Source organism: Pieris rapae, chromosome 21 (assembly GCF_905147795.1).
Source record: "Pieris rapae chromosome 21, ilPieRapa1.1, whole genome shotgun sequence".
In the NCBI taxonomy this organism is placed as follows: Eukaryota; Metazoa; Arthropoda; class Insecta; order Lepidoptera; family Pieridae; genus Pieris; species Pieris rapae.
This window is the reverse complement of record NC_059529.1, coordinates 304,555-319,002: the sequence shown is the minus strand read 5'-3', so window position 1 is coordinate 319,002 and position 14,448 is coordinate 304,555. Positions and strand designations below refer to the sequence as shown.

At 34.4% G+C, this 14,448-nt stretch overlaps 2 protein-coding genes across 3 annotated transcripts; both read right to left on the bottom strand.

Moving 5' to 3' along the window:
* Positions 1–304: 304 nt before the first annotated feature.
* On the bottom strand, positions 305–6,831 carry LOC110999111. Its single transcript, XM_022268023.2, has 3 exons — positions 6,550–6,831; positions 1,437–6,147; positions 305–1,349 (listed from the first exon to the last, which is right to left on the bottom strand). Exons 1-3 carry the CDS (start codon positions 6,722–6,724, stop codon positions 365–367), a joined length of 5,871 nt encoding a protein of 1,956 aa, XP_022123715.2. The 5' UTR covers positions 6,725–6,831; the 3' UTR covers positions 305–364.
* A 2,912-nt stretch (positions 6,832–9,743) lies between these two features.
* Positions 9,744–12,331, bottom strand: LOC110999129 (stimulator of interferon genes protein). Of its 2 annotated transcripts, XM_022268048.2 has the most exons (6): positions 12,175–12,331; positions 11,793–12,028; positions 11,243–11,500; positions 10,337–10,505; positions 10,008–10,121; positions 9,745–9,921 (listed from the first exon to the last, which is right to left on the bottom strand). In XM_022268048.2, the coding sequence occupies exons 1-6, from the start codon at positions 12,209–12,211 to the stop codon at positions 9,848–9,850; spliced, it is 888 nt and encodes a 295-aa protein (XP_022123740.2). In that variant the 5' UTR covers positions 12,212–12,331; the 3' UTR covers positions 9,745–9,847. The 2 variants fall into 2 exon arrangements, with proteins under 2 accessions (XP_045488869.1, XP_022123740.2); XM_045632913.1 differs by lacking the exon at positions 12,175–12,331 and having other exon boundaries at positions 9,744–9,921.
* Positions 12,332–14,448: the final 2,117 nt, after the last annotated feature.

Genomic DNA, 14,448 nt, shown 5'->3' with positions numbered 1-14,448 from the left:
ATTTTACTACCTTTGCATTATAAAAATTCCTATGAAATAAGAATCTTATAATCGGCCGTCACAAGAGACATCTTATCAATAGCAACAGCTGAATGACAGGCCACGTAATTGCATCCGCTCACAAACGACAAGCGTAAAGATAAGTCTTCAAGTTTACCTCAAAATCCGATTATATCCCGACGTTAACACGACATAATATTTTCCGTAATCTTATGAATTCTTTTTCTTTTTTCTCCTATCAAAGATACAGACTATAAATATTTAAACCTAATCTAACTAAAGAGTGCCATGAAAACGAAACAAGTCTTAATATAGAAAATTTATTATTTAGCAACAGAATGTACCTACAATTATTTACATTAATTTAAGATATATAACTAACGGACAACAAATGTAACTCTCTCACTAAACAATTTGAATTCTCAACAATTTTAGATCTCAGCATTTGAGAATTTTCCGCTTGAACCCCTTGCATTATCAGTTTCACGCCCTCCTCGTCTTTGAATTTCCGGCTGCACCTATTAAAGACATTCGTAATCTGACGCTTCGTCAAGAACTTGATCGTCCGTTTCGAGATGGCGTTGTACAGTCCGAGATACGTCGTCACTTCGTCGACGTCCGACTCGTCGACGAAGTTCAACAAGTCGTAAACAATACTCAGAAGCTCGTACTCCTCGTCGCCCTTCACCTTGACGTCGCCGAGATTGAGCTTAATTTGTTTCCCGAACGCGTTGACGTTCACGCTCACTATGACGGCCTTGAGAATATTGAGAATTTCTCGGACGACGATTTTGTCGTCTCTTCGCAAGCACCAGATAATCGAGTGGAGCCAGGTCAGGAGCCCGTGACCCTCGACCAATATTTCGAGCGCTCGCGGGATGGAAACGATGGAGTGGAAGACGCTAATTATTTGCGCTTTGGTCCTCCTATCGCACAGAACGGTCGAGTAAAAGTCCATAAGCATTTTGATGCACATGCTCTTGAAGATGACGATGACGTCCTTCATCGTCTTGATGCCGTGGCTCATCACGCTCAGGATCCACAGCCTCCGTTCGACACATTCGATTTCGTTGTCGTGGAAGAGACTGAGAAAATCGGGGACGATCGTGAGGTCTACGTGTCGCTTGGCTATTAGGAAGTTGTTGACCGGTTTGTACAGAGGCTCCGAGGGAGCCGTGCACACCGTCAGAGCCCTGGCCAAGTACAGAGCGCCGACCGAGGGTAGTCTAGGATTTTTGAAATCTCCCGGAATTCCGTCCTCTTTCGGCGCGTCTTTGAGGATCGACGCGATGCTCTGCCGGAGCGTCGTCACGAAATCGGTCAAGAGCAGCTTGTCGTTTTTGTGCCTCCTGAAATATTAATATTTAAAATAAAGAATAATTCAGAAATTAGCTTTGAAACAAATATTATGTGTATATATTTATAGTATATCTTACGTTTCTAACTCCAAAAGCGAGCAGAACCTATGCAATACGTGGTAAGCGGCGGCGCGCATCAAGGGGCACGATGAGCTGAGAGCCATCAGCGTCACCGATAGAAGACCAGTTCTCATCACCTTAAAGCACGAGGCCATGGATCCAGGAGCCAGTAAGTGACTCAAAAGGGGAAACAGGAAGGCGGGGTCATAGATATCATCGTCGTCATCCTGCTGAGACGTGGTCAGCGCATCTCTTTCCTTAAATTGTTGCAACACCTTGTTATATTCGTTCTTTCTCAGTGCAACTTCGATTACCGCCTCGTTATCCTGAGTTTTGTTGTTGATTTTTATTTTCTGTTTTCGATCATATTCTATAAACGTTTTGGCCGACGTGCGTTTAATGGTTTCGCAATTATCTGGTAATTCATAATAGTAATCTAATTTTTGATTCACTGGAAAATTTCTAATTGTCCTTTCTATAATTTCTCTATCGAGAAGGTTTAACACTTGATTCGGTGTCGGGTGGCTCCACAGTGAAGCCGTACGTTTCTTTCGTACCGCATAGTAGTTCGCCGCCGAGTCTCCCCAGACGTACGGTTTGTATTCGTTTACGGGTAGACCGTTGCTCTCATAAAACTCTAGAATACACAGGATCAATCTATCGGAAGGATTCTTAGTGCCGTGGTATGCGCTCAGAAATACTGGTATCTGTTGGGGCTTCATGATAGTTTTATTCGATGTGATCAGGCAGAAGAGAAGTTGCAACAGTCTAGATTTGATATCCAAGCTGTGATGACTCAACATGACATTCAGAAACTCCGAATGGGATGTCAACATGTCGAATATATCTACGATCTCCGTATGATCCGGTGGGTATAACATCTTGATCAATGTTGTTAAGAGACATAAAAGTTTGGGACCTAGGACATTGGCCTGATCGGCAGTTTTAACTTTTAAGCTATGCTTCAAAACACTTTTGCAAAAGTTTTTCCAAATCGCGCTATCTACAATTTTTTTCAAGTCGCCTTTATTTTCGCTTATTTTTATGTTACTAATTTGTGTAGTAGTATAAACAAGGGAGACGGCTGTGTCTAAATTTTCAAGTTTTTCATCTTTGAAACACGTCACCATTACATGAAGCATAGATAAGATGTAATTGCAGAAATATTCGTGCTTTTCTTCGCCGTCGATAATGTATAATTTCAACAAAGCGGTTTGAACAATCTGCACGTGATTGGCATCCAGTAGTTCAAACTTGTTGATCTTCGAAAACAGTTTTTGGCAATCTTCCTTTGTCATACATTCAGTCACAAGTTTTCTTAACAATTTCCAATTTTGCACATAAACTTGTCCAGCTTTATGTGGTTTTTCTAGATATTTATTTATATTGGTCTTATATTCATTGTATAATTTAACTAAAAATTCTGGATGTTCGTTAAGAAATTGGTGATTTGAAAAAACTTCATTGGCGAGTGGCAATGTGAGTTCTCTTTGATTTAATATTTCTTCTCTGTTTACCTCATCGGAAAAAACTTTATGCAATTTTCCATTAAGTCTTAAGATTATTGCAGCCAAATTTGCCGTAGTTTTTCGTATCGCATAGGCATTGAAAAACTTTTTGAATACTTCGTCCGTAATAAGTGAAGCCTGATGAGGTTTGTTCTCAAAATAAGTGGCGAGGGCCGTTTCTAGTTGAGTTGCATTTGCAGCTAACGCTTTGTTGGCGATCAGATTGCAATATAATGTTATTGTTTTTACGACTACCTCTGGGTTTAGATCTAACGATATGCTTTGAGAATATTTATTTATTAAGATTCTCAGAACCTCCACAATGAGGGTCGGTTCTTTGTCATCATTGACACATGATTCTAAATCTGCTTCAAAGATCTTTTCAAAAATGTGATTATCATTTTCCTTAGAAAAGCCGACAACTTCTAAGACTCTGATTGTATGGTCGCTTTTAATATTCTTCCTTTTATTAATTTTGACAAATGCTTTAATTATCTCTGTGTAAGTTTTTTGCTGATAAGACTTTAAAATGTAGTGGTTTTTGTCAAGGTAACTGATTATATCTTTATTTTGAACAATCATTTGCAGCATAAACTCAGTTGTCAAGATGTAAGACTTTTTAGTCATGTCCACGGCCTTAAACATTCTTAAAAAATGAGCATTCTTAAACAAATTCAACAATATTCTTCGGCAAGTGATTAATAAATGTTGCTGCCTCCCAGTAGCAATAATAATTTGAAAATAATGAGTGATCTTGTGCATATTAATTTCTGTCAATTGATCTGCTTTTGAGAGTCTCACTATACAGAACATTAAATATTTGGCCCACATGAACAATCCTGATTCATCAATAGAATGTTGAGGTAGTATTTTATAATATTTATCACTAATTATCAAATCATAATTATCTTCGGAGCCATCTTCTATAAATTGTAAGATACTTTTAAAGTCAACCATGTCATCATTGACAATTGATTCTGATAACTTTAATAGGACATCATCTTTAGCAATAGAGTCGGGTAACTCAATCAGATTTAGCATGCAAGCAGTGACATAGCTTCTGACTTCTAATTTTGAGTCACCAATTAGAACTTCAGACAATTCAGGAGAATAGTTGCAATGCATTAAATTAGCAATGTATAATGAAAGGAAGCTTTTTAAACTCTTCTTGGCTTCTTTGTTGCCTTGGATAAACTGTATGCTACCAATTATAAATGGTGAAGGCATTTTGTTTTCCAAGAACATACTGTCCTCAGTGTTATGATTGTTCATTAGATCTGTGAACAGTTTATCCAAATTAGATGCCGTATCTTCATCCACAATTTCAAAATTAATCATCTGATTTCGCATGTATTCTATGAGGTCCTTCTTATTCTGCATAACATATTCCACTATGTCCGCCACCAAGGATATTGGCTCAACTTTAGATTTTCTTAAAGAATACAACAATAATTGTATTTCATCTTCATCTGATTCATATATTTCTGTTTGTTTGAGAAATTCTTGCAATGTATCTTTAGCCTCCATCCATATATTTCTTTCTTCGGATGTAAATACTTCTAACATAATGAGAAATAGGTCCTTAAACATTGGGTTTTTCAAGGAAAGGGCAGATTGATCCAAAGTCAGCCACAATGATACGACTTTAAACTTCAGCAACGGTACTTGCCCTTCTCGTAAAGTTTTTGTAAAATCTAATATTGTTTTCATATCTATACTACTCTCCAATGACTCGAAAAATGAAGGATGTACGTAATTATATAATAGCAATGTGTCTATTAATCCCAAGAGAGAATCCGATGTGTCAACCCTTGGTAATTTATAATCTTGAGACGATTCTGCTCCTGCTATACCATTTGTTATATCATTTATTAATGAAATTATAGAGCTTGGAACTGGAACATGTTTAGGTATGAAATACTCGAGTTTACTTCTCATTTCAACAAGTATCTCTTGCGCTTCTCGCAAGTTAAGTATTGTCATGTATTTTTTTAGTGAATTTAGCATTTTTACTAATACTTTAATACAATATAAAGAAATGGTATGATCTTTGCCAAAATTTGCATGAATGAACTTCAATAAGGGCACAGGTAGTGTTATAAACCTAATAAAATTGACTGTTTGCATTGTATTTAAATTATATAGCCTTGGCAACATATCCTCCGGTTTCAATTTGTCTAAAAGCTTAATAGTGAATTCCGTAGTTCTCTCCCATATGGGTGAATGTTGTGGTTCAAAACTTTGCTCAATGACATGTATAATGGCTCTATGTAAGTCTGGACATTTATAGATAATTTCTAGTACTGTGTCACATTCGTAACTATTCTCCCAGGGTCTTTTTAAACTTAACATAGCTTTATACAAGTTTTGATTTTTATTTGTGTCGCCTGTTCCAAAATAGGTATCAACAAAGTATAAACCAAGCTTGTGTGAAGTAAATAATGTTGTAATTATATTAGACAGCAACACCATTATTTCAGGTCGTACCTCATTTTTTGCTTCAACACTTAACTCTGGAGGTCCCTTCCAACTAAATATTTTAAATAAATTATGTAGAACTTGATGATTAAATGTTTTTAACTTCAGTGTTTTTGATATCAAAGGATTGTCTATGACATTTTTTTTCAAGATACTTAAAAACATAAGTACCGCATCAGACTCATCTTGTATTAAACCAGGAATGACCAATGGAAGAAGACCTTGTTTCTCTAATAGAGCCTTAATTAGTGGCAAATGACAGTCAACAAGAAATGATGTCATAAAATGTACAAATGCAGTTCGTACATTGTCTTTTTCTTTATAATTAGGTTTCTCCACTATATACTGAAGATGTTTAGGTGTTAATGGTACTTGATTAAGAACTTCAACACCTAAATCTGAGCTGAGAGTGACCATAGATGTCAAAAGATTTAAAATTATTTTCCTATGTCGTGGTCCAGAATTTTCACTAATCATTATCTCAACAGTTGGGATAAAAGTGTTGAGAAAATAGCGACAAGCTTCTTCTGTAATTGTTATCATGTGTGGCATAGAGGATTGTACCTTGAGAATTAAGAGGTGAAAAATATGGAATGTTGGTGTAGCCAAAGACAAATTTTTCTTATTTTCTGAAGATATTTGTCTCAATATTTCATGTGAATTGCCACCAACTCTGAGATATTCTGCTAAGTAATCCATATCACTGTCAGGGTTCAGGCACACTTGCAGAAATTGAGTTAAAGCTGAAAATTTTACATTAGTAATGTTAAAATAAATTCAATTAATTTATACAAAAAAAACTATTAATATATAGGTAATTCTTTTGTTCCTTTTTTTCCAGCAATAGCTGGAATAAAGTACAAATATAAAAAGAAAGTTTAATATAAAACTTAAAGCAATAAGAAAATCAAATTATTAACTTTTATTTGGAAGGTTACTACTTTTACCAGTATGTATCAGTCACACCTTATTCTCTATTAGATAATAAAATTTAACAAAAATAGTTATAATTTTTGTTACATTTTACCACTGAGAAAGTTGAAAGTATTTGGTTGCATCCTGGGATTGATTCAGGTATATAGTTTTATTTTGGATGCGACAAGAAAGTAGAGTCTAGGAAAATAATCATCAATACAAACGCTAACCCATGGTTTGGCCCTGTTTTTCTGCTAATTCTTTTCGAAAATGTTTAATATCAAACTTAGGTTGAAATTTTAAGTTTTGTTCCGGTTGAGGTTGTCCGTTTTCTTCCTCTTTATCGCTTGATATTTTAGGTATTTTAGTGGATTCCTCATCGTCTTTATATTTTCTTTTACCCATTTTTTAATATTTTATCCACAAACTTTGCAATAGTATAACATACGAAAAATGTTAAATATTTTAATAAAAACTATCGGTTCTAAATTACATGTGCGTTTGTTTTGACTTTTACTATGTCAACTTTTTGTCAAAGTCCAACCATGCTGTCTCACTATATGACGGTGACAATTGACATGCAAGTTATGCATGTTAGTAGTAATCCGATTTAAAATAATTTTCGGCTATTAATTTCGAAGCTAACTTTAATTATATAAGCGCTTAGGTTCTAAACTGAACTAATCGCTATTGTAAAAAACATTTTGTGAAAATGGACTGAACTCAAAATCAGATAACGAATAATGTAACTTGGACATGACATGACAACTTAAGAAGAAATAAATAAATATTTTTTTTATTTTTGACGGAAACCTCTAAAAGTCATACAAATGAATGTCTATAAAGTTATACTTATAAATAATAGATCTAAATAATCTAAAATATTAGATATAAACTTACATTTTTTTAACGCGTGAAAAAACTTTTTAATTCTATGGGATGGACCACTTTCATACGTATATTCGTTTGGCGTTAATTGGTCACGCCTGTCGGAAAGTCAACAAATTGCATAATATTTATGTGAGGCATCTTTTTAACAAACAATACCTATGTAAAATTTTATCATACAACGTACACATTACACCATTGCAAAATTCTTCAGCAAAACAAGTCTCATCCTTGACCGGATCATCATAGCGCGAGATTATTTAAAAAAATATTATAATATGCAATATTATGGCGTAGCTTCGCAGCTTCGTCGAGTGACTAGAGTCTATAGTAGGGGAGCCCACGATGCTAAATAGGGATTTACTCCAGCTTTATAGAGACCTATTGAGTTGCGAAGCTTAGATACTCTGAGATATTCTGATAAGTAATCCATATCATAAGAAAAAAATGTTATTTAATGTACACCTTTTCATCGGTAGGGGGATCGCCTATAGACTTTCAAAAATGTAAAAAAAAGCTGTGCCATGGACATATTCGAGTGCGTCAGATATTGATAGGCTCATGTCCTACGTATTTTTAATAATGTACGTTTGTTAATCTGATTGTTTGCATGGTGGGGGAGGTCCTACGTAAGTGTTGAAAATTAAAAAAACAAATTCATCGAGTGTGTCAAATTTTCTAAGGGGATGTTAAGTGAACCTAAAAAACGATCCCATCTAATAATCAATTATCAAAGGTTTTATTTCACAATTTTGTAGTTAAGTACATATCTATATTATATACAATAAAATAATAAACTCTCCAGTTTAAACTCATAACAATGCCTCATTCTAATATAAAAATAATTAGCAAACTTCTACGAATAATATCAAACCCTCTTTTACCGACACAGTTTTCGGAACACGCTATCAAATCTACGTAGGGAGGTATCTAATACCTAGCAGTAAGCACAAAACATCATTACATGAGAACGAAGTCACGCCACCGTCGGAGTTTCAAGAAATATTGTTAAACAAAGTGCTTTTGGTCTAGTGAACACTGACATAAAAAAATTATTAAAAATTTCATACTATGACAAATAGTAAAATACAGCATCATACAATCACGCGTTTAGGTGATTTTAGTCACACTGGAAATCGTTTCTACTAACATGTACGCCTTTCAAAGATATAGTAACTTAGTACGTTACTATATCTTTGAAATGAAATTGAAATGACCCGAGGTAAAAGAAATAACTGCTGAGACAGTAAGCACGGTAATTCATAGAAAATTGGATCTCTCGTTACGACGGCCCATTACATAAAACATTATACGACGAAGTGCACCCAAAGTACGCAATGGATGCAAGAATTGCCACTTTTAGGTATGCACTTGGCAGTAAAACTACATCTGGGTGAAGACCCATACAATTTTTATGTGAAACTAGCCTCAGACTGCCAGGAGACTTGTTTCGATCCAAAACCCCACCAACAATATAGACGAATCTGAATTCGTTAAATGTTCGCATATAAGATACGAGCTTGAGTATTGAGTAACATGAGGGCCCCTTAAAAGTAATAACTCGCTGACAGAAACATTACACTAGCGATAACAATCCGCCAACTCCGTAACATTTTTAAACAATCAAATTTAATTGCTTCGCCGAACTATAACTATAAGCTATTTGCTTCGTACCTCGGCCGGAATTCAACACTGTTACAATTTCCGGCCGCACGAAAAACAAAAGCAGACGCGAGTTATGTGACCCGACATTAGTTAAGTTACATATATATGTATTTTAGTTAATAATTAGAAGCGTAAACAAATGTAAACAATCATCGCACACTTTATGCCCTTTATTTTTTACCACACTTATAAATTGTATTTTAAGAGTCTCGTTTTCGATAATGTCAAATAACATAAGTGTCATTTAGATTTATGAACTCTCGGATAAGCCAAGTTTATTTTCGTTAGCGTCGCAACTCCTCTACTCCTAATTACGTGTTGGTTAAAGTCATTTGTTACCCGGCTTCGAACAAATTTTTTCTTTTAAACATCTCTATACAAAAAAACCGCAACCGCCGACCTCAATTCGCGGTTCAATTGATTTCACCAAAAGCCACATTTAACAACTACTAAGGGCCAACTCCCCAAGCGGAACGACTTTAATCAAAAACTAATGCTGTAGTCATACAATCATACATAGTGTAGCTTTAGCCAATATGCATCCTCTACGTGGGTTGGCGGCGGTACTGCGGCAGGTATATTATGAAAGTGATTTAACATAAATATATACATAAGCCGCAAGTGTGAATCTTTTGAACGACTGATAAAATACACTGTTACACTCATTGGCACACAGTTATTGAAAGAGTATTTATTTATTTCGTATAAAATATATTTAATAAAAACATAAAATAATTATTATTAATAATTTTCTCATTACGTTAAAACCATTTAACAAATTTTTAAAGCTATAGCTAGCAGCTATAGATGTACTTTAAGTTTAATCAAATAAAAAATAACATGATTCCTATTTAGATAAAAATGTATGACTATAAAAAAGCTATCATAAAACAAAAGAACTAGAACAAAATTAAAATGAACACAATAATGAAAAAAAAAATAAGTATTCCTATGTTAAAATATGAATCACATTTACTACAGTGACATATTTCTTAAAGATTCGATCCTCTTAAGAAGAATTTCCGCTAAATTCTGGTTTGGGTCCTCGTCTGAAACAAAAGCAAATTATTTATGGCTCTGTGGACAACATGAATAGATTTTTCAGTCTTTAACTGAACACAAAATATGTCCCCACCGTCATAATAGACCAGCTCGCATTTGCCCCTGCACTCAGGAGTCTTCCTCATAATAGTCTGAAGGGTTTCACAGAAATCAGACACTACTTCTTCCGCATCTATGCTACCCAGCTCTAAAATAGAGAAATATATGTTAGATACTATCTATATGAGTCAAGCATATTCAGCTCAAGACATTTGTTTTAGAACTATCGTCTCTCTTAAGCTTACATGTACCAAGTTACCAAACGTCAAAAATAATTTTCACAGATCTTGAATTACCGCATCGTGCAAAATGATATTCTAATTATAATGTCTAATCGTGACAAAACTCAGAAAGTGATATCACCTTCATAGATAGTCCGGTTCATAAGAACTTTGTGCAGTGTGTGTAGTGGTGTAGCGCACTCCACGGCAAGGTACACGGGATCGGTTCCTGCTCGGTGAATTTTATAAGCACTGTTTCTGTATATGCGGTTCTTTACACCGGCCTGGTCTTTCTGCACGTCTTCCAAAGACTGAAATAAGTTTTATATAAATTAATTTATATTTTCTTTATTTATTAATAAGTACAGGAATTTCCCCTATAACGCGATTTCATATAACGCAATTTTCAATTGTGGTGGTATAAAATTAAACTAAATAACTTTAGGAAATTCGTTTTTCGTCCATTATTCAAAAAAACGCTTTTATGAGAATACTACTACAACGCGGTCAGGTCTACCGCGTTATCGGGGAACTACTTTACACAAAAAAATAAACTTGAAGAGCAATTGGTGGACTTATTGTTAGTGGATATAATTTGATTGAGTTTGAGTGATTACGAGTGTCACATGCCCATGGTAATGAAACAGCTTTTAAAAGTTCTTGCTTGCTTTGAAACTCAACTGTTAAGTTGCTTTAATACTCAATTACCTATTCATTGTAATTCAAACTAGTAATCATTTAAAATTTTTGTGTACAACAATGTAATGCATATAACAATGTCAGTTGTAAAGGATGTTATTTATGTTACTATTATAAACAATGGTCCAGTATAATCTTCATTATTTTGGTGTTTCCTGCACAGTAACTAGAATGATCACGAAGGTTAAATAGTAAATTACTTCATATAATCAATACATAATATAAATCCATAGAAATTAAAAAAAATATTAAGTTGATGAATAATGCGACATTTTGATACACACAATACTGGTGTGTTATATTTTTAATAGAGGGTTAGTGTATATTTTCTACATTCTACATCTATTACCTGGCAAGCTTCCATATATGGTAAGCTAGGGTCCTTTTTGTTGAACTCTTTAAGATCAGGTGGACAATACAAAGACTTTGTTATTACTAAGAACAGTTTCTTCACAGGAAATACAACACCCCCCTGGCTGTTTTCATAGTTTCGGATATTTTCCTCAAAACCAATAAAACCTGCACCGTTACTGGGAATAATATGGGCTAAGTAACCTTCATAGAAGCTACATGCCATACCAACTCCATAGTTGATTGTAGATTTTTCCTGTAAAGTTATATATGTACTTTTTAAAAATTCAAGGGGCATTGATAAAAAATTACTACATTAAAAAGTTTGAATAAATAACAAATATACAATATTTATGCTTTTGTTACCTTGGAAAGCTATTAGAACATAAAATACTAAGCCTTGCTTTTTGGAAAAATATATACTGAAGATTCAAGAGGAAAAATGACTCATTAAATAATTTCCTCAAAAAAGATATATATATATTTTTGCGCTGAAAGAAGAACTGTACTGCAGATGCATGTTATTAAAAATTAATATATTTACATACCAATTTTTCATATTTCATAATAAAGTATGCTATAAATATTACAACAAAATCTTGATCAAATAACTTTATATCATTGTAAAGTAAAATTGCCAGAGATGCCCCAAATAAAAGAAACTTTTTTCTATAGAAAATCAACTTTTTCAAATAAAATTTGTGTCTAGCTTTTACCAAATTGTATTCTGACAAACTAAGATTATACATTGTATGTATGATTTGTAGGTAAAACAAGTAGTGAGCTGAAAAAAATACAGTTGTAATTATTGACAATTGATTAACATAATTAAATATTTTATAACAAATGTTTGCCAACTTTTACATATTAACATAAAGCTGACGAATTCTAAAATAACTAATAAGATTAAATGATACATATACGATTCACCTGTTTTAATAAACCAAAAATTCAGTCGGTTACTCATTGAGTCTTCTTTAAAGCTACGCGAGCTACAAAGTAAGTCTAATAAGTAATAACCATACTACAGAATTGAGTGTTTGTAAACATCAATATTTTAAATTTTAAAAATACTGTCTCAATTTTAAAAGTACAATCTTGAAACTTCAACTGAACATTGTACAAGCTTTCACAGACCCTTTCAGTGGATTCCACAGTGGAACGTTGGTAGTGTTTCATTTCTACTTGACCTGTGGTCAATGTTGCCAACTCGGATTTTAAAAATTACGTTGATTTATATAGTTAGTTATAGGAAAAGTTCGTAGATCTACGTACTTTTTAATGAAATGTAGGGTAATGGGTAGGGTAGGTAAAACTGAATAAAACAAGAGTGTTTTTTTTAATTTTCATTATTACTTTCTGATAAATGTGCAATTTTTAGCACGAATCCGACCAAATATAATAGTCACAAATAGGTATTCAAATTGTCAGAACTAGACAAAATTTGAACCATCAAAATTGTTTGACCAAATCGAAAGTTATGATGTAACAAAATCAAATATTTTAATTATATATACAGTGAAATTGAGAACCTCCTCCTTTTTTTTGAAGTCGGTTGACGAAATTGTTTTTTTCGGTAGAAAAACTAAAGAAGAACTAAGAGTAGCTAGTTATAGCTACTGCATTTATACGGATTTGTGCTAATAGTACATTAATGCAATTATGAAAGCAGTAATAGTATCAACTAACAACATTTCATTTTTATTTATTTACGTACTATACTGTACGTACCTTCTCTTCCTCCATCTAGTTTTCGAAAGTAATAGATGTTGTCAATTCAGCTTAAAGAATTTAACGAATTGACTAAAAATACTTAGATTCTGTGACTAAAGTTCGTAGATTTTTAGGAAAGTCCCAAAATAAGTAGATCTACGTAGTCGTCCACGCTGCCTGTGGTTCTTAATTCTGATTAATCTGTGGCGATTGTCGCATGGAATGTAAGTTAAAGAATATTATTATTATTAGTTTTTTTTTTCACCTTTATGCCAAGTCTTGAGTATTTTTATTTGGTTCAAAGAATATTAAATATCTATTAGTGTTGCCAGATCAGGGGATTTCCCAATAGATTTAGGGGTTTCTCAACCGAGTTAGTGTGTGCCCCGAAATCCGGGTCACCATGAGAACAACCTAAAAGCCAATGCGACACTTAGTATAGAATATTTTTAGTAAAAAAGAATGATCAAAAATCTTTAAATACAAAAATAATAGATATAATTATTGTGTATTTTAATGTAATTACAGAATTTGTTATTAATTAAACACGATGATGTGCGGTAAAGGGTCTTTCTCAACTGGAGGGCAACCTTGGGAATTTCTAGGGGGAAATCCAATTAGTCTAAAATAAGTAATCACTGATATCTATGGATTCTTTCAGGGGGCTTAGTCACGATGCCAAAACAGTAGTGTATGTAGATGCTTTTGTATGAAAGTTACAGTTCTTTTTTTGTAAGGAATCTCGCTGTTGGCCTTAAGAGTCTTTACAGCTCAGCACGGGCTGTTTAGCTCAGCCTGAATGTGCGGGTCTCCTGTGAGACTCGAAGTCAAGAAGAACAAATTAAACTAATTGTAAATTTACATTTACAACCAGTTCGCAAGTCAAGAGCGTAGAGCGGGTAAGAAGAATTGGCAAGAAACTTTCCGCCACTCTTTTCAATCGCCAAGTTTTTAATACAAATTTTTTGAACTGGAGCAAATCAATCCCAAGGATTGTTGTTTGATTGATGTTGTTTATGGCTATTGTTATATTATTATTGGCCGCGCGGGCGGCGTTTAATTTGTCGTGAGCAATTGTGATTGGATCCTCCGGATTCTTTAGTACCTATCGGGGCCTCCTGCGAGCCCTTTTGGGCGGGAATGGGTAGTAATTGATGCTTTTACGCACCAACGGGTTGGGATGGTGTTTGGCCTTGTCAAAGTGGCGTGTGGACGCCAACTTCATCCATGCTATGGTAGGGAGCTCCAGGTCGTAGTAGAGATCGACGTTTCTCACGTAGAAGGGTGCACCGGTCGGGATTCTCATGAAACGCGACTGGAGCGCCTGTAGCCGGTGGATATGCGAGGGGGCACAGTGCGCGAAGACTACGAAGTACCGTAGGTCATGCACGGTCGGTCACAGGCCTTGTACAAGGTCACCTTTTGTCTAAGGAACATGTGACTCCCTTTATTTAGAAGGTGATAGAGAGGGCAAAAGAGACCTTCTTGCGA